This window comes from Drosophila teissieri, chromosome 3L (assembly GCF_016746235.2).
Source record: "Drosophila teissieri strain GT53w chromosome 3L, Prin_Dtei_1.1, whole genome shotgun sequence".
NCBI classification, from domain to species: Eukaryota; Metazoa; Arthropoda; class Insecta; order Diptera; family Drosophilidae; genus Drosophila; species Drosophila teissieri.
In genome coordinates, this window is record NC_053031.1 from 17,642,082 (window position 1) to 17,662,274 (window position 20,193).

The following is a 20,193-nucleotide window of genomic DNA, read 5'->3' on the forward strand; positions in this document are numbered from 1 at the left end:
TCGTCAAACGCTTTTCCCCGTTATAAATCAATAAAATTACAATTAAAATGTAATAATACTTATAGAATTAGTCAGCAGATTCCCCCAGAAATTTCGCAACAACTCAGTCTGCATGAGAAATGCCCCCAGGCTTGAAGGACTTTCGTCCTTTTTGGCGGCGTGGTAATGAAGGCACAAAAGTGCATTCAACTGAGCGTGAAGGCGGGAATTGGCGGGACACGGGGCTGCAAACCGGAAAAGGATGCGGAAGAGGAGGAGAAGTTGGAGAAAAAGAAGGGGGAGGAGGAGGAGGAGGAGGAGTAGGTGGTGGCAACCGCGAAATTCCTTCAGGCCACGACAAGGCGCCACCACAAAAGGGTTGACGCAACTTTTTGAAGTTACCACAGAATTGCGTTAACTTTTTAGTAAGTCACTTGATTATTTGGTCGTCGCTTTGCCTCATTTCGGTGCCCCCGAAGGAGGTGAAAATTGCTTCAATGAAGTTGCCTTGTCACTAACTTGTCTTTGGTTTCCCAGCCCAAACCACCACCAACAAACCCAATGAAAAAGGACACCGCCCCGCTTGACCTTGTCTTGATTTGGGTCGGAGTTTTGTTGGAAGCTGTTGGAAACTGGCGACATTTAGCGCATAATTGAGACAATTAAATTCGCTTTGACAATGCGACCCAAAGCGCAAAGCGGCAGAGAATCGAGGCAAATCAACAGCAAAACGGGAATGAAATGTAATAAATAAAAGCGGAGGACTAAGAGACAGGAGTTCAAGGAGTCTGGCACAACACTTTGCCAAAAGGATTTCAAAATTAATTGGGTTTCAGCTCGGGGTCAGTTCAATGCCAACACAAAAGACACATTTATCTAGACAATTCTGCACCATTTGCTTCAATCTAAAGACCTTTACTTGTTTAAATTCTAATTCGGTTATCGCGTTTGACATGGCATAATATTATATATATTTGTTTTCAAAGTTTCCTTGTAAACATAAAGTTCAAGGGAATCTTTCTCAATTAATTCATGGTATTTTAAGATGTAATAAAAATGGTTAAGCAAAATGTAATGCCCTAAGTGCACAGTTTAAAAAACACCTTTGTTTTTTCAATCAGCGACACCATTTTCTTGTAGTGTGTGTTTCCCGATGAAAAGGGTTGACAACCTGACAAAGGTAAACCTGTAAATTGTAATTAAATTTTTCCTCCGGTCATAAAAGTCTTCGCCCTGTGTTCTTTTCGGCTTACACCTCCTGGAATTGCTTGTCCTGGGCCAGGATTCGATGTTCCCCGAGCAGTGTCTGTTGCATAAGTGATGTCCTTTCCCTAGTATGACTGCTTAGTATGCATTGCATTTCCCAAGCCGATTGGGAGAACCCACTCCCTTGCGATCCTGCCAAACTGCAAAGCTAAGGCGACAGGCAACGGGCTCCGTCTGATTTTATTATGCGGAAAGTGATATTCGAGGAACCCGGAACCAGGACGAACAGGACTTCCCTGCGACCTCACCCGATTCCTGTACGTATGTATGTATCTGCGCCCTGCGAAGGCGCGTAATTGGAGCGTAATGTGTTAAGTTGACAGGCACGTGAATTGCCTCTAATTTGTTGCCTGTTTGCAGATTGTCCTTCTCCTTCCCCTTGCACCATGTCCCATGCCCCATGAATCCTCTTTTCCAGCTTTTCCCCTGCACATCTGTTGCATATTTCATGGCGTGATTACATTTTGTTCAGTTTTCTATAAACTACATAGTGCGAGTGTGTGCTCCGAAGTTGGCAAGTTTTGCATGCAAATGACACTTATACCAGCAGAAGGCAAACATCAATCAGAGTTTGGGGGAGTTAAGGAGGTTAGGGCAATTGACTTACCAAAGAGCCTAGGGAAGGTGCAATCTGCCGGGACTCGAAAGGATATGGTGAATTGGGACAAATAACTAATAAAATTAAAACTTAGTTTGCAATTTACCTTGTCAATCATAAACTTTTAAAGTGCATTTATTGTGCTATTTGAAACTACGTAAGACTGATTCGTTTTAATGAAAATGAATACATATCGTATTTTTACTTATTACTGCATCAATTTTTATTTGTAACATTTGTATCAGAGAGCAACAGGTTTATTAGGCTGATTTTAAGTAAAGATACGAATATATATTGAATACGAAAGATAAATTTTGCTGTTTCTTTTATAACTTTTTCTTCAACATCCTAATCAAATCTGAATTGCAGCTCTCATTGCAATTTTTTCGGAATATTTTTCCCAATATTCTGGGTCTGAGTGAATGGACCATTAGAGGAAATTGAATAGTTTTTCCCTCTCGGTTCGTTCAATGTAAGTTCACCTCGTTTTATTCGGGGCTTTGTGCTGGGGGTGTGTTTGGATGTAAAATGGAAATGCCCTGAGTGGCAACTACTCGAACGAAAGCTCGATTTCCCGGAATACTCACCCAAAACTATTTCTAAACCAAACACCCCCGAATTACAGCTGCGTTTTCGAAACTTTTTGTTCCCATTTTTTTCGCGAATTGTAATTCATGTCGCCTTCAAATAAACCAGAAGGTATTAAACCAAGCGGTCGTGGTTCAGTGGAAATTCCTACCTCAATATTTTGCTTTTCTATTACGCAAACTGCCCCACCAGAACAGAAATTGGCGGGACCAAACCATTAGATTTTTTTTTAGGTTTGTGGCCGCTGTGGGGAAGTTTTTCAATTTTTACTAATCCTCGATTTGCCTAGCCAGCAAAAAAAAATACATTGAATTGAACTGGCAGGAGAAATCGGACTGCTGATTTTGGACAGGTCGTAATGGGGGATCCAAAAAATTGAAAGCATTTTTGCTCATCGTGTTTTTTCATTTTGTTTGCTCGCCACACTGGGGAATAGATAAAAAGCTTAGGCTTCTTTTTTTAGGTGTTCTGGAAACGCAAAAAATTTAACACTGCCCAAGAATTACTCTTAAAGTCTTAAATCTTAACGAGGTTAACTAGAGACGCTTGCAACTGCAACATAAAAAAGTTCTTATATTAACTTTTGCGACGAAACGTGATTTGTTAGTCAACTAAGAATATACAATATGAAAAAGGTATTTCTTGGATAGTTTAGTTTAGTTTGTTAGTTTGAATAGCATAAGCCTTTAGTTTCAGGTATAAAATTAGGCTATTAAAAGCAAATTTCCCGATTATCTAGAAGGCTTATCTAAAAGTTGTGAAATTAATGTTTCTTTTGTCGGTTCCAAAATCATACAACATTTATTCTTATTATTTATTACTCAGTTTGAGTTAGTTGTTCTGAATTTGGGAAAGAAGCTGATTCTCTTGTTTAACTTTTGAATGTTTTGCCATTTCTATTGAAGTTATGGTTGAACAACTAAAGCAGATTTTGATTTTTCTTGCGTATATACACAAGAACCCTTCGTGCGCTTCGTCACTACGCTTCGTCACTACGGCGATGTTGGCAATTTTGCTACTTTTTTGCTCTTTTGAAGTTAATATTTATCATATCATTGCGCAATGTTCAGGTATAAGAACAGTACAAATATAAAACTTGTTCCTATTGGTTTAAATATGATTAATTCCTAGCCAACTGTGAAATATTTTAGAAGTTGTTCCCATCTTTTTATTTACTTGCTATTTTAGCATTCTTGACACACTTTTTATCGGCAAATGTGTCAAATTATTCAATATTCCATCGGCAGAATTAAATTGGAATTAACACCTCGTTCCATCATCTTCTTTATAGGGTATTTGTTGCTCGTGATCCCTTTTGAAAGTATATCACAAAGTCCTTTTTTTGAAGATTGGTTGACTAATATTTTTATTGATAAAACGGATTTGTGGCAGCTCCGATTGGTTTATGACATTTGATTGAATATATTCTTGTGGCTTTCCTCTTCTCATGCGGCTTTCATTCATGCATTTTCTTTGTGATTCGGTTTCATTTTCATTTTGGCTATGTTTTCGATTTCGAATGGGAGTTTCGTTTTCAATTTCATCTTCATCTTAAGCTGGCTTAAAAGGCTGAAGAGCCCTCGGCGTTTTGAACCCACTTCCATTTTACAGCACCGGTCAAGTGCGATAAGTCGGTTAATTGCTGTTGGATGATGCAGCAACAAATTACATGGAACTGCTGTGATCGGCGTGACTTCCCCGACACAATTCTGATCGAAGAGCTATATTCAGCTATATGTTCAGCACCGTCATCGTCGACCTGCAGTTGGTGTAATCGTTACAATGGCCCAAAACACTTGACATTGGCCCTTTACGAGGGCGACATTGAAACCACGCTTCGAAGGCCCTCCCCCAAAAACATTAAAAGATGTATAAATATAGGAAAAATGATATTTGTCGAATGGCGGAAGGGAATGAGGTATGGAATGGGCTGGGGTAATCTCTAACGATAATATTGACAGATTCTTCGGCAATCAAATAGTGCAGAGCAAATGGGCAAACACATAATAATAATAATCTCCGAACGCCAGTCTTCAGATCTTCAACGATCAATGACCATTGTCAGGGCCCAAGACGTCGAACATCCGGCTGGGAGCTTCCAACTTCGAACACGTCTGAAGACGTTTTAACTTGGGCAACGCCGCGGCGATTCGTGAAATATGTGTTAATGCGGTTCGATTGCGTTCGATTGACCATCGAACTTCTTTGGCCGGCCCGCTAATTTTTTGTATAAATAGTTTAAACTATTTCAACAGCAGCAGCAAACCCAACCGCAGCTCCAATCGATTGAGCAGGTCAGATCCAGATCGCAGAGCAAGTGAAGCAAACGTTGAAGTTACAAGAAAGATGGTGAGTCGCAGTGCAGAAGTAACATTTAATCAAAACCAGTAAAAACATGACACTACTTTTGAACACGTTGGATAAACTTAAGATAGACATTTGAAACAAAGTTGGTCTGTAACTGAAGAACTTTACTTTTGTGAACTTAAAATACATTTAAAATATGTTCACTTATTAGGTATCATCCAAAAATGTAATTTAATTTTAAACAATATTCTCCATTAAATAGATAGGTCTAATTTGTAAAACTGCCATCTTTTTGCAGATGTAGAGACAATTTCATATCCTTTGTTGTTTAAAATTGTAGTTAACACAGAAATTGTATTGTAACGGCTTTTATTTTCCCAATTCCAGCACGGAGTCAAGGTGATTTGCCTGCTGTTTGCCGTCGTGAGCCTGGCCAGCTGTCGTTCAGTGACGCGCCGGGATGTTAGCCACCTGCCGCTGGAGTACCTGCCTCCAGTGGAGCTGCCACCTGTGCCCAGTCGCGATTACCTGCCGCCAGTGGAGCAGCATGCCGCCACCTTGGACCATGTCCTGCAGCCGCCCCGTGATTACCTGCCCCCGCTGCCGCTGAACAACGAGTACTTGCCACCTGTGGTGGAGGAGGAGCAGGAGCCGGAGGCGCCCACCACAACCGAGGTGGTAGTTCCAGAAGAAACCACCACAGTGGAGCCAACCACCGAGGCAGTTATCATCACTACCGAACAGGCGCAGGAAGTGGAGGTAACCACGGAACCGCAAGAGGAGGTGGAAGTGAAAGCCGTGGAGGAGGAGCCCGAGAAGGAGGTGGAGTCTGCAGTGCTCCTGGACGATGGGTACCACTATCGCACTCCGTCAGTGGTTCCCAACCTGCTGCCCGTGAAGGAGTATCTGCCTCCCCTGGACGGCAATGCCGTCGTGGAGGAGCTGCCCAATGGCGAGGAGGACTCATCGGCCCTCCTGGACGATGGCTACCACTATCGCTCCGTGAAGCGACTCCGTTTCTAGTCCCATACATTGACTTCATTCCACTACGAATTTCTGTTTTCTGTTTCTGTTCCGTGCGACAATTGTTGTTTAATTTTACAAAATACATAGACAAATACTTTCCCGACTCTGCTTGTTTCACACGATATTGGAAAATGGCTGAAATGGGGCATGCGACTATGAAATACTTAGTTTATCATACTGACGGGTAAACCTGTTTGAAAGTTATAGGTATTTTGCCATCTGTTATCTTCAAAAATATTTGTATATTAGTATTTTCAATGTATTAGTAACTTTTGTTTGAGTTATTAGTTTAGAGTTTATGAAAAATTAAAATGATTAGAAAGCTCAGATCCCAGTCGCACTTTAAATACAAAAAGGTACATTTCTATGCAATATGTGTTTTCTTCAAATATATATTCTCTTGGTTTGAGTTTATGTGGAATAGCTTCAGAATTTGTGCCATCCCTCAAAACCAATATACCCATCCAACCCTACTCATACCTCGCAGCAACTCGATTGCTGCCGTGAACATTTCATTTATATAGATGACAGGAAATTAGAAAAATGTTTTCACAATGCGCACGGAACGTCGCAAGAAACTCTTCACCGTGAGATATTGTCGCAGTCCTGTGAGGTCCTTGCTGCGGAGTCCTTAGGGCTCCCCACACCTCCACACCCCCAAACCTCCCACTCTCAATTGATTTGCGGCCGACTGTGGCCGGGTTTTATTGTTTTCTTTACGTGTTGCCGCTTGGCATACATTTTCATTAACCAATCTTGAGGAAAGTTTCCCTGTAACTTGGAGAGCCCGCTGCGCCCCTTTTTCTCTGACAAGTTTGAGGCAGTTCAATAATTCAACAAATTTCCAATTGGCCGTATAAATATTTGAAAAGTTTTAAATGTTATTCTTGTTTGGCGGCTGTTTGTGCTGTGCCTAAATATATATGGGATTCTTATGTTTCCGGCGGTTAGCCGTTCTTGAATTTACTGATGAATAATTCAGTACGCGAAAACAGAAAAATTGCTTGCCTACTTTTACGCGCAGTTGGAATAAAATTGGGAAGCAACAAGTGTCTTAAATTGTTTGGAATCTTTGCGCATTTGTTGTTTCCCGTGGGATATCAAAAACAAATAAAAAATCCGAGCTGAAGAGCTTTAAGTGCATTGCACTCTATCGAATATTTGTTTTCATTCCTTCCATTTTTCGTATTATTTTGGTATCGCAAACCTCAATAAATCGGGGCCAAAACAAACACCTGTAAACAGTATCTGATTGAAAGAATCTCCCAAGTTTCGTTGAGTGTTGAAGGCGGGAAAAGCTTGCGGAAAATGCGGGAAAAGCCTGCCGAAGCTTTGGCCATTCAACATTCGACGAAGCGACGACTGGGAAAATCGTATATAAGCCGACCGCCGAGGAAAATTCAACTTAGTTGCGGGTTTATTGTTGCCGAATGCGAACGGAACGGAATCGGAAAAGCGGAAAATGCGGCCCGGCTGAAGACAGTGCGAGCGAGCGAGATAAAAATATTCGGCCGAGCAACAGTGAAAAGCGTTTGAAGGGCCATAGATACAAGATAATGCCCATAGAGGAGTCCACCTTCTCTCCGCCGACCAATATGTGAAAATCGGCCAGTGGAGCCGAAAGTGAAAGTGTGTGATAGGTGAGGGAACGGTGCAGCAAGTGCGATAATGGATAAAACAACTCCAGATACTTGTAGTACTGTTGGATTTTTGAAACAAGCCCATAATAAAACCTTAAACAAGAGTTCTTCAAATTGAAAGTGGTCTTTAAACTTTCCAAAATGATCAATAAATGCATACCTATTTTCTTTAAGTTGTGCGAAGCGTAAATAACATGTGTATATTTTTTTATAAGCAAATCTTATATTTTATGTTAAGAGGACTTTCCAAAATAAGAAGTGCAACGAACTGATTAAAAACCAAAGCAACAGGATACAATTTAAAATGTGTATTAACATTAAATGCTTGTTTTTATGTTATCTCTAACTTGAAAGTGTAAAACATATAGATTTTAGAATGGTGTGCATCTCTAAAAACAAATAAACCATAAACTTTAAAAATTGTGTCGATTTGGAATGTAATTTAAAAGAAAAAACAAACAAGCAATTAAAGTTACGCGAAAAAATAAAAACAGCGTGCAAACTTATTTGTAAACATAAAAAGTATTACAAGAATCTTAAAGATACATAAAATGGAAAATTCAACTTGATCGGCAAAAATGTAACGCCACAAATCATTTGCACGCTTAAATCAAAATAAACATTAACGATATACCCACTGTGAATAAAGATGAATTCGAGGGGCCGCAACAACTCGAATAAATCGAAATTTAATATTAATTAAGGCCGCATTAAAATTGCAAAGTAAATTGAATGCCCGAAATAGCTGCAAACCGAATGCCTTGTGAATTTAGCCGAAAGAAAACAAATTTTACACACTTAATTTAATCACAAAACTCTTCAAGTTGCTCTCCCTCAAGCAATTAAAATGCAATTAATTTGGCAACAAATGTGCTGTCTAAAGAGTTAAAGCCGTCTTTGTGCGAAGTTGGGAATGCCAGTTGGGAATTTTGCAATGTAATATTCAATTGTCATTCCATTAATTCCATCCGATCGGTTACTTGATACCGCAGCTAGTTGGCTTAGCAGCTTCATTGAATTGTCTTTCGCACGAAATGCATTTTCCCTTGTTTTTCCTGCGCAAAGGGCTTCTCTTGTTTCTCTTGTTTCTGTTGTTGTTTCGTATTTATTGTTCGGCTCTGTGGGCCTCAGCAGAGAAAAGTTTATTAATAAACAGTTTTGCCTAACAAAGCAAAAAATGATAAAGTAAACGCGGCGCAGACAGGCGGTTTAGGGTGGTGGAAGGGAAAACTGTGGGTGGTTGGGTGTTAAATGTCATTGTCAACGGTTTTCCATGGACGGGAAAGGTAGTTTATGGGAGTAACTTTTTCTGGATTATACGCTTTTAATGGAACTCAAAACATAAACTTCACAATAGCGTGATTCAATTTTAAATTCCATTGAGCTTAGTCCAAGAAATGGAATTCATAAGTAAACATAAACAAAAAGGTAAACATAAAAGTTACAGAACAGATATTCTTATCTAAAATCATAAAATTGTATTTATGCCTACTTTTTACTTTGTAATGCATATAATTTTGTGAAAGCTGCTTTTGTCGAACCTAAAACGGTGTAGGCTTTAAACTTAAATTCTTACTTTATTTCAATGTATAATTTTAGTTTGTATAGATGATGAACACAGCCTACACGTTTGGCTTGCAGCTACGAGGGAATTGGAATTTAGCGAATTTGAGTGGGTTGAACTATGTATACGTCAACTCCATACTATACGAGTACTATACCCCATTTGTAATGAAATTCAATTACTGCATTGTCGCCAAGAGCATCCAGTGTCGATCATGTATTCTCCATGTGTCGGCGTGCATCTCGTTGAATGCGGCCGTGTGTTTGGCACGCTTTTTGTGTTTATTAATAACAAAGTAATCAGAAATTGTAATCTCCTCGCAAAGCGTATTACAGCAGTAATAACAATGGCAACATTGAACCCACCGCCTACCGCCCACCGCCCTCCACAAACACATCGTAACCCCGCCGCCCCATTTCAATCGCAATCCCCCCACCGCCACCGCCACCGCAATTCCCATTCCCATTCATTTGGCGATTTCAGTGCGGGTTTATCTTTGCCGCTTGGCTGTCTTCACGGGCTGCATCCTTGAGTCCTGGGATCCTTGATTCATTGTTGTGCCGCCAGCCAGCGAGAGAGCGAGCACGCTTCCGGCTCAAGTATCTCTGTTTTTGTTATGATTTCCCCGCATTGTATATATTTTCATATACTTTATATAGATTTGCTGCTTATTTCTGTTTTCATTATTTTCTAATTTGACGCTTCATTTGTCCATGACTGATTTCTATTTTTCGTACCCTTACAGAAGGGTATTTTCTCGTCATTGGCAAAACATTGCAGTGAATCTGAGATGGGGAATTATATTTAAAGATTTGTATTTATAGAAAATGCGTTTAGTTCAAGTGAAAGTTCTCTTATTTATCTGCAAACTAGTTCTGTGATTCCTAACTTAGTTGTTGAAAAATACTTTATAATGTTTGGAAATGGCCAAAAAGTTTAGAAGGGTGTTTTATGGTTTGATAGGGCAAAGCTCAATATACTTCCCGTTGTTTTTCCGCTTTTTTTGCGTTCGTCCGCTTTTCTAATTTGACTTTCGCTGGGCGCTGATTTGCGCTTTGATTTTCGCCGACTGATTGGGATTTAGTTGATGGGGGAGTCAGTGAGAGGGGATTGGGGGGATTGATATCGGGGCATGTCCTATTGATGACTGAATAGCGTGTCTTTTTGCCTCTCAATCATTCTGCTCGGCTCGGCTAGGATTTGTTATTTGTACTCTTGGCTTTTTATGCAATTTCACCTGTGTCAGTTGGCTCGGTTTTCCCACCTCCAATTTCTGTTTTGCCAATTTGCCCATTTCGTATGCAAATTGCCAGCCATTTGGTGTCAGTCTCAACACGATTCAACACCCTTTTCCGTCAAATTCATACAGTTCCGAGGCACTGGGTCAAAGTAATAAAGTAAACAAATTATTTTGATTGTTTTGCTCGATTCGCGGCAATTTGGAGTTTGGCTTCTCCAATTACTCCACCACTTTGATTGGTCTTTACTTCAAATTACGCATTTCAATGCGTAATTCGGAATGAGCCGAATCTTAAGCAATATACTATTTACTATACTAATTGCTTTTGGGTGTTGGATACAAAGTTGTTGATCACAAGAACTGAATTCACTTAAAAGAGTGAGTGGCCTGGATAAACATATTTTTCGTATGCACAATCGATTGGTAGTCGTATGTCGAAATTAAATGCATATTTGATCTGTTCCTGGAAACAATCCCACGCATGTTATTTCAGACTGAAGAGTTCGTAGTCGAATTAAATGGGAGCCAGATAAATTCGCCTTAATAAAAAGAACATAAGATGCACTTTTATGTATCTTGTAGTGGTGCAGTGCAATTTATTTGATTTATAAAAATATAAAAATAGGAGAGGACGCTATAGGCGAGTTCTTAATTCAAGTAGCTTACCATTTTTGAAATGTGATATTCTGGTAACACACTTTAAAGACCTTTTTGGTCGCAACAAATACATAAAAAGCGAACTGTCAACAACTGTACCATATCAGAAAGAACGACAATCAGCAGAAGTCTTTAAAAAATCAGTTAAAATTGAATTCCTTTTTTTCCTCCGCATGTGTGGAAAGTTTTTACACGGTTCATGTTGTCAAGTCCCTGTTTCCATTGCGAAAAATAAATAAAAACAAAAGTCGCGTGCAGTTGAAGGGGAGGGAGAAGGAAATGAAATTCGCAATAATTATTTCAAACATTTTTCCCTTAAACGGGCATTTCATTTGGAATGCATCCATTCCGACGGTAAAAAATGCGCACATTTTAAAGTTCAGAAGTTGGCAGCGAACCAAGGCGAAATAAGGAAAGCCAAACAAACAAAAAGAAAATGTGAAAAATCTTCAGATGTTGTTCTTTAATGCATACGGAATACTCAAATAAATTATCATCAGCCTAATCAACATCAGCGTTATTATCAGCAGGCGGAGGCAGGAAAAGTCGGAGGAAAACTTTTCGTCCTGTAAGGTATGTATGCGAAATTGCAGGAAATAAATTCTGATTTGCTCCTTTTAATAAAACCAAAACATTAAGTAGCCGACCGGTGGGCCGGTGAGCCAGTGGTGTCTTTACGATTCGCTTGCTCTTTTGTGATTTAGTTCATTCACAAGCCGTCTGCCACTCTAAGCGCTTAATTATTTAATTATGTTGAACGTCACACACACGGTCATGCTCGCCAGCAAAGAGATGGGTTTTCCCTCAACCTGCAGGACTCTAAACCACCGAACTCACCACCGAACCCAACTCAACTTCAGTTTTGGTTAATATTGTCAGACTCTGCCAATCCCTCGCCACTATTTAGCTGTAGTCTTCCACCTCATGCGGTTCGTAGTGCAACGCTGGCATTGGTTTATTTCCATTTCCGTTGTACGGGGCGTATGCGTAATATGAATATTTTTGTAAATTATTAAGTATGCGTAATGAGATACTAAATTTGCACCCAACCACAGGCAGGTAGTGCGGTTTAGTGTCAGATGAAAATTGCATGTGCTTTCCAGCTGGGCGCGTCGCTGTGAGGCAGTCGGTGTGAGGCAGCAATTAGTTAAACACAAAAGTTTATGCCCCATCAGAGGCAAAGTTCCGCACTTCCGGTGACCCCCTGGCTTCCTGTGGCCCGTGTGCTATATGATCTCTTATTTCGTAGGCTGGTCCTGGTCTTAGCAAGGATTTATGCTGGCTCATCTGACTCTAGATGTGCTTTTTGGCCGGCAGGTGGACTAAGTTCTGCTTAAACTTTGAGCAACTAAATGTCCTGTGCGGCCTAAGATGGCCTCGGAAGTTTTTCCTCTGGTGTCTCAGTTATCTGGGAAAGCAGAGAGAACTTTGTGGATTACAAAGAATTTATAATCGAAGTGGGTGTGATGTGAAAACGTTTTAGGAAATCGATGGCTCCACGCAAATTAAAATTCCTTTTAGAGTGTAAATTCCTTAAAAGTGACAGAGAAAGTTGCGAAAGTGCTTTAATATTGTAGATAGCATTTCAATTATTTTCTTTGGCATCAGGCTAACTCCAACCTGTCTGGCATTTAATTCCATATCTAACATAACTTCGTCTAATCTATGTTACGTCCAATTTGTGTGAACATATTTCTAATTAACCCGAATGCTATTAATCCAAAGCTTTGAGCACATTTACTTGTCGCTAATTCATTAGATTTCCTTTGACAAATGGTCGATACTGTGTCTTGAAGTTGCCTAAAATGGTATTAAAAGCTTTTAGAAATATTTTAAATAAAATATAAATTGTATTATTAATATAAAAACAGTATCACATTTTTTGCATTTCAAACATTAAGCCAATTATAAACTCAAACCTGGACAAAGTGAGTTCATACCGAGACTCAAACTCTAAAAACTGAATGTATAAGTATATAAATATTTAGTTTTGCATAATTTGATATTTCTAAATATTGCACTCGATTGGATAGATAATTTCCTCCCTGTAAGTGCCTTGATAAATGTATCACATATCTACAGATAAACTCGCTTTGTGCCATTTCTAATTAGTCATTGAATATTCGTCTGGCATAGGGCACATATCTGAATCCTTTAAAAGCCAAATCCAATCAGCTGCTGAGCGTGTTAATTTATTCATGGAGTTATTTTCGTGCCCTTTCCCACTGACCTACGACCCTTGGACCACTGCACTCCCTTACCCTGGAAATGTGTCTGATTAGTACAAGGAAAATCCTCTTTTGTTTGTAGTCCACGCACGAATTCGATGGAAACTTCAAGGCGAGGACCCAAATACCCGAATCCCCAATCTCCGATCCCCATTCCAAGGGGTCTGAGCTCTCTGTTCAATATGCTCGGCTTCTTTTCTTTATTCTAATCCGAGAGTGTGGACCAGCTGCTTTCTGCTTTAATTCACAGGCCATCCTTTGACACATGGGATGAAAGCTGTGAGAGTCCTTGAACTTGCCACATTTCGTTGCTGAGAGACAGAAATAAAATACAGATTTCAAGGGCAACTGAATTACTAAAATAAAAAGTTCAAGTTCAACTCAATTACTTGTCTTTGGCCATGACTAGGCATTTTGGTTTGTCGAATTCCCAGGAATCACAGATAGATTTCCTCCTTTCCGGGTTCGAAGTTCGAGCTCGCCACCTGACTCCATAAAAATTGTTTCGCTGCGGCTTTTCCGGCTGCCAAATTAAACAAATTATAAGAGAGCATCGAAACGAACACGATTTTCTGTTTACTCAGCAATTGTCCATGAAAATGCACACAATATTTTCGATATAAACACACAAGCGCAGTCAGATACGCTAGACTGTGTTCTTATGTCGGCCATATAAACAATCATAAACTTCGTGATTTATGCACCATTCGAGAGCATCGAAATGCAATCGAATGGAATCCGATTCGCAAATTTTTCGACTCTATTCAGAACCTAGTGCACTTAGTGAGTGTGTGGTAGTTTAGCGAACTGGAAAGAGAATGCCGAAAATGAATTCGTCGAGAAATTCTATATGCGGCATACAATGAATTATTCGAAAGCGTGAAAGTAGGAAATTCATTGGAAGTTTTATTTAATAAATAATAATCCTAACTTTCATGGGGATGTTATATAGCGGGTGTAAAAAAAGCAATAAAAATGTAGTAGTCAAGAAGTCATTCAATTATAAACTTATGTATTCTTTAATAAAGAATTTATCACAAAATGATCAATGGGTATAATGAATGTGTTGAATATAATGAGAATGAATGTATTTCCAAGCCATAAATTGTTTTGGCAAATATGGCTGCCATTTAGCTAATTGTCGATAATCGAATAAATAGCTTTCATAGACACCTTTCTATTTAATGCACCGGTGAGTCCTTCAATCGAAGGCGAAGGTTTCCGGGTCCTGGCGGCCTGCCAAATCGCCACTTGACATTGCCCAGTGACTCGGAGGACACGGAGACACGGAGGTCCTCGGAATGTGCCGTGCGCCGGATGACCAGAGAGGCCATAACCTGCTGGCTGCATATCTTTAATGAAATTGCAGTCGGCGCACCAGCAATAAGCCGGCGGGACAGGACATGGGGGGGTCCTTTGGTGAAACCGCCGCTCAGTATGCAAAAGGGCGGTGACTGGTGACTAAGGCCTCGTCCGCATGGCAGAGGGCTAAAGTCACCGGGCCAAGAGTTGGCCAGGAACTGTGAGCTCTGGGCCACACGAGCACATGGCTCTGGCGCAACGCATAAAGGATAACGGATAATGGACTTAAAATAAACAAAGCAAACGGCAGGCGGCAGGCGGAAGGGCGGGGCAGAAGAAAAGCGGACGAACAAAACACGGCAAAACAGAAAACGTCTAGGAAGGATGGAAAATCGGGCCGGGGAAACTGTTTTGCTTTGTTGCCGATGTACCCAGTGATCAGGAAAATGCGGGAGTGGTGCCTCCGGTATATTGGTTCTATTTTGGGGTTTGCAAACGGCTCAGTTACTTTCCGCCAATTGTTTTCAAAATCTGCTGGGCTTACTCTAATCCATTTAGTTGCTTGGCAAATAACTTTCGTAAGTCTCTACAAGTTTAAAGGGAGAACAGCTTCTATATAACTACAGAATTTGTAAATCTAACAGATGCAGTACCTATTATGTAAATATAATATAATTAATAAACAAACTAATCATTTTACAAATGGAAATATATAAAGTATCAGAAAGTATCTTGTATCACAAGATGGCAACAATTAAGTGAATGTCTGTTCTTCAGTATGAAAATCATAGAGTAATCAATAACTTACCGAATACGGGGTAACTCCGGGTCGAGCACTGCCCTCCCTATTGACGCTCCTCTTCACTGCTCAATGCACATCATCAACAATGAAAGGACTAAAGCTATAAACTGAGACAAAAAGGCGGAGGAAGCGAGAGGGCGGATATGGAAGGGAGATAGCATCTGGGTAGCTTCCTACCTGAGCTGTCGCATTCATTCGCTTGGTTTGGTTAACTTGGATCATGTCACAAATTAGTAAGTCATTTTGCCATCTTGTTTACCCATTTAGCTGCTGGAAATCATTTTCCGCTTAGCCAGCTGCTGGCTATTGGCAGTGAACTTTCCCGTTTTCCCATTTTCCGATTTTCCTCCCAGCCGCCGCTCTTTTGGGCCTCGGCCAATGCCTTCTTGTTCAAGTTTTATTACGATGCTCTTGACCGGTTTTATTGCCCTCAATATTTCTTGCATATTCTGGCCACAACTCATTCAACAAATATGTGGGTTCTGTCTGGCATTTGGCTTTTCCCTCGGCTTCGGCTTTGGTTTGGGTTCTTTGGCTTTCGGTTTTTGGCTTTGGGTTTGTTTTAACGAATTTATAAACCAAACAAATTTATGCTCCTTTCTGTGGTTTCAGCACTAGCTGTATTAATTATGGATGTTATTTTAGACCATCGTTTTCAAGCGCACACATTGAAGTTTTTGATTATATGAAAAATTCCCTTCTATTCGGTTGCTCCACACAACATTTTTTAATTGATGGGATGATAGACCTTGGGCAGAATATTTGGAGAAGTCTAAATAAATGCTCGGCTGAGTAATTTCAGATGAAACGAAATTGATGATATAGAACATTAATTAGACCCACAAAGCACAAAAAACATCTTGGTATTTGCCTCATAAAACCTAAGTAAAGCATTAAAAGGGGAATGAGTAATATTTCCCAATGCAAAGGGACTCATTACGTACCTTATTCTATAATTACTTAATCTAAATACTTATTTTCATATGTAGCCCCATGACAATGTGAACTATGAAATGTTTAATTTAACTTAGGAAATTCGTTAGGAAAGTTAAATAATATTTGGTTTTTCATCTCCGATGGAACATGCATTGGAATTCTAGTGTACATATGTCCCACCTTTTTGATGGCTAATGAATTCGTTTGGCAATGCAAATTTCCTACCCAAAACACCTCAGCGCGTTAAATGAAATGCAAACATTATACAAAACGCCCAAAGATGACGATGCGTAAACAAAAAGCAGCATAACCAAAAAATCGGGAACAACATCAGGCAGCAGGCAGCAATGGCAGCATAAACATCTATCGGTGTCTAACAATATATGTACTACACTGCACGAAAAGAGGTAGTTTCATATGCAATAAAACTACAAAAATAGTTGACTATTAAAGGAAAGCCGTAATATTTAGTTCTTCAGTAAATTTTAAAGTATTTTATATTTCGTTGTCATTCTTTCTTAAATTGCAAAAAGAAAAAGCTAGATTAAATAATAAATTAAACAAGCATAAAAGTATTTAATACAAAAGGAAATGATTACTTAAATTCATCGATCAAATTAATCTAAAATTATAATACAGTAAATCCATTTCTCGTTCCTTTTATGCAGGTTTATAAGTATATGCGTAGATTTCTAACGAGCATTTCTCTCAGTGCATTCGTGGCGTGTGTTTTTGAGTAAGTGGCTAAGTGTTGGTCGCACGTGTGTTAGTGCGTGAACGCTGGCTCCACTAACTATATTTAGAGAGAACTTACCTAGAGGCCAAAACACGGGTGGTTAATTGGGGAGTGGGGGGGGAAGTGCTGCTAGGGGTGTCTAAAAGGGTGGGTGGGCCAGGGGGTGGTGCCAAATGCCAGCAGCTGTTCGGTTGCCCGGTTAATGAATGAATATGCATGAGGTGGCGTGAAAGAGATGGCAGACAAAAGCTCCCACACACTCACTCCTTCTGTCTCTTTTTGCTCCGCGGATATATCCAGTATTTTCGGGAATCTAGGGCCTTTTTCATAGTTCAGCAATACGATATTATGGTAGCAAATGTGCATATCAGGTACAGAGAATTTCATATTCATATTCTTTTAGAATGCTTAGCCATTTTCATACTATTCGTTAGTCCCTTGAAAAATATATTAAACATATATCTTTAAAATTTGGGAAATATTCCCAGGTGTTTCGAATAAATCAATCAATAAATTCAAAGGTTATTTGCCAGGTATTCCAAAGTCAGGACAGCTCTCCTCCAAGCGAGTTCCACTGAACTTCTATTTTCCCCCATTTACACATGTTGCGTTTTTGCTTCGGTAATCAAATGTGTTTTGTTTTTATTAATTTTTCTTTGGCTCGAAGCTGACACAAACGTTTATCGTGTGTTTTTGTTGCTGGCACAATATTTGCCAGACCATTAGCGCCATTAAGATAATGAATTGCCATCGGTCTGCGGCATCGATTCAATCGAATCGAATTGAATGGAATCGAATCGAATACAACCGAGGCGATATACCATTATATCCTGCATGTCACAATTGTTTGCATGCCATTTACCTGGCGAAGTGGGCAAATATTTCAGGAGGAGGGGATTTGGGGGCGATGACATTGATTTAGTGCGAGTTTTCAGAGCTGAGCTGCTGTTTTATTAGAAATGCAAACAAGGTAGAAGTGTAGGAAGTTCAATATATACGAAACATTTGCATACAATAAGTTAAAACGATTTTTATGTCTGCTTTTGAATAACTAATTTCAGAAGTCTTCCATAGATAAGTTGGTATAATAACAGATATGTTTCAATGCGAACATTGATTGTTGCTGATTTGCAAACTGTGCAGGATGCTAGACCATTTCTGTGAGTGCCTGTGATTAATCGGCTGATTAGCATGCCGAAATTATTAATTTAGATTGATTGCGCTCTCAGCTGTTGCCTTTTATCCCCAAAGGACCGAGCAGTTCAAGCCAATTAAATCCGATTGTGTACTGCCTTCTGTCAACGTCTCCTTCGATTTGGAAAAGTCCAAGTGGCACGTAGGAAAATGCAAAATAGCTTAAGACTTAAGCCATTGGATGACTGATTCCTGAAGGCAGCCATAAGTGTCGAATGACAGACGATGACGACATTTATGAGCTTTCACCAAGGATACTTTTCAATTGGCAGGGTAACGTCTCTGGGGATTTCCCCTTCCCATCGCTTTTCCTGCCTTCGAAGCTGAGTTTTCCCATTGCCTATTTTGCATACGAGTGGAAAGTTGGCGAAACTCGTGATTTTTTAGAAAAGTTGACAACTTTTAGAAGTTGTCTCTTTAGTTTCGCCATTTGAAAAAAGTTTTTCTAATTGGAGTTCGCTTCGCAGATCATTCTTCCACATATCGTGTGCAACACTAGAATTAGAATTTCCAGTTTTCATTTTAATAATTACTTATATTTGTATCCGTCTCGAGTCATTGCCAAAGATGTAGAATGAGTTAATTACGTGTTGAATTGCACAAATTGGAAAATACAAATGTTATTCAAGACAGAACTAAGAAATATGGCTTATGTTTATGTGATGATCTCCGGGGTTTTCTCCGTCCGATATTTTCCACTTGGCGGGTGGCAAAAATGTTGAACTAAAAGCAAAACACAGATTTCTGAATGGCAAATTGTGCGAACTTATTCATAAGAATTTCCCAAGAATTCCTTAAGTGAATTTCGACTATTGCTTGCCGTGTTACTCGATAGGTTCGTATTTTTGCGGGAACTCTTTGGCATTGTTTTTTTAATATTCTTTCACTACGTTTTTTGCTGAAATATTTCATATATTTTTTGGCAACAGCAAAACAATTTGTTTACAGCACGCGGCGCGCTGTGTTTTTGACATATTTATGCCGTTGGCCAGGCACTTGTGCTCGCCCCTCTCCCCCTCCGCCCCTTTTTTTTCGGGTTTGCCACGCCCCCTCTCTGCCTCTGCCCCTTTCTCTGCGTGGCACTGGCCAAGTTTTCAACGCCGCCTCTGGCTAAAAACAAAAGCCGACAAAAGGCAAAATGCGAAATGTGGTGCTGATGAAGACGAGACGATGAAGAGCCAAGAAAGCGGCGAACGACCTGCGCCTGGCTTAAGACTTTCCACAATGGAAGTTTTCCCCACCCAACCGCTCGCTTTCCTTTTATTTCCGCTTTCCCGCCCGGGTTTTCACTCGGGTTTTCACCCCGCTTTTGTTTTGCTGTTGTCTGTGGCACAGTTCGGCTTGGAATGCCAATGAAATCGGGCAGTTTGGCTATTTGGAGTGCTTGGGTGCTTCACGTGGTAGTAATAAGCTCTAAAATTAGTGATTGTTCTCATAGCGATGTATCTCTGGTATTTTACTACTATCTCGTTTCTTTGGCACGCCATAAATGCAAGATAATCTCTGCTTTCATTCTCGCAGCTCATCTGCAGTATTTCTCAGATAATCTGCACAACTTTACGACTTAAAAAGGGTATTAAAACTTGGCTTGATCGCAGATAAATTTCCTGCTTCTTTCGAAAATTCAACAAACAATCTGAAGTTGTACTCGTTGGGTGCCTACCCGTCTCGTTCTGTGCGCGTCGCCCCGTCTCTTTCGCGACTTCTGTTTTGATAGGACCTCGCGTGTCTGGCGAGCATTTCGTGAGACTTAAGTGGGCCGGCACCCAAAAACAAAACCAAAAAAGGCCTTATAAGCCCAAATATATTTGTATATATTCGTGCATATTGAGGGAAAGTGGGCGCTGGGTGAATCCGAAAAGTAGATACGATATATTTATTGGCGTCGTCAGTTTGCGATGCTTTTTTTGCGGGGGCGGCAGTCGCTGTTTCTCTGTTTGAGTTGCTTTGTTTTGGGGTTTGCCTTCCCTGCTTTCGCCTGTGCAAAATCGAATTTATTGTTTTAATGCCATTTTCTGTCGCTGTCGAGCGCAAAAATTGGCAATTTGTTTAGAAATTAGCGCACCGCCTCCTTTAGCATGTAAAATGAAAATCAATTTCCTTTCAGCGCCAAAGGATCGAAGCACCCAG

The 20,193-nt window shown here is 40.0% G+C and overlaps 1 protein-coding gene across 1 annotated transcript; it reads left to right on the plus strand.

The window, feature by feature from the left end:
- Positions 1 to 165: 165 nt before the first annotated feature.
- On the plus strand, positions 166 to 5,761 carry LOC122616760. The gene is made up of 3 exons (XM_043792316.1): positions 166 to 299; positions 4,687 to 4,780; positions 5,126 to 5,761. The coding sequence occupies exons 1-3, from the start codon at positions 166 to 168 to the stop codon at positions 5,759 to 5,761; spliced, it is 864 nt and encodes a 287-aa protein (XP_043648251.1).
- The last annotated feature ends 14,432 nt before the right edge of the window (positions 5,762 to 20,193 follow it).

Coding starts and splice junctions, on each gene's coding strand:
- LOC122616760 (XM_043792316.1), top strand. CDS start 166: ATGAAGGCACAAAAGTGCATTCAACTGAGCGTGAAGGCGGGAATTGGC. Junction 300..4,686: donor GAGGAGGAGGAGGAGGAGGA/GTAGGTGGTGGC, acceptor CTATTTCAACAG/CAGCAGCAAACCCAACCGCA. Junction 4,781..5,125: donor TTGAAGTTACAAGAAAGATG/GTGAGTCGCAGT, acceptor TCCCAATTCCAG/CACGGAGTCAAGGTGATTTG.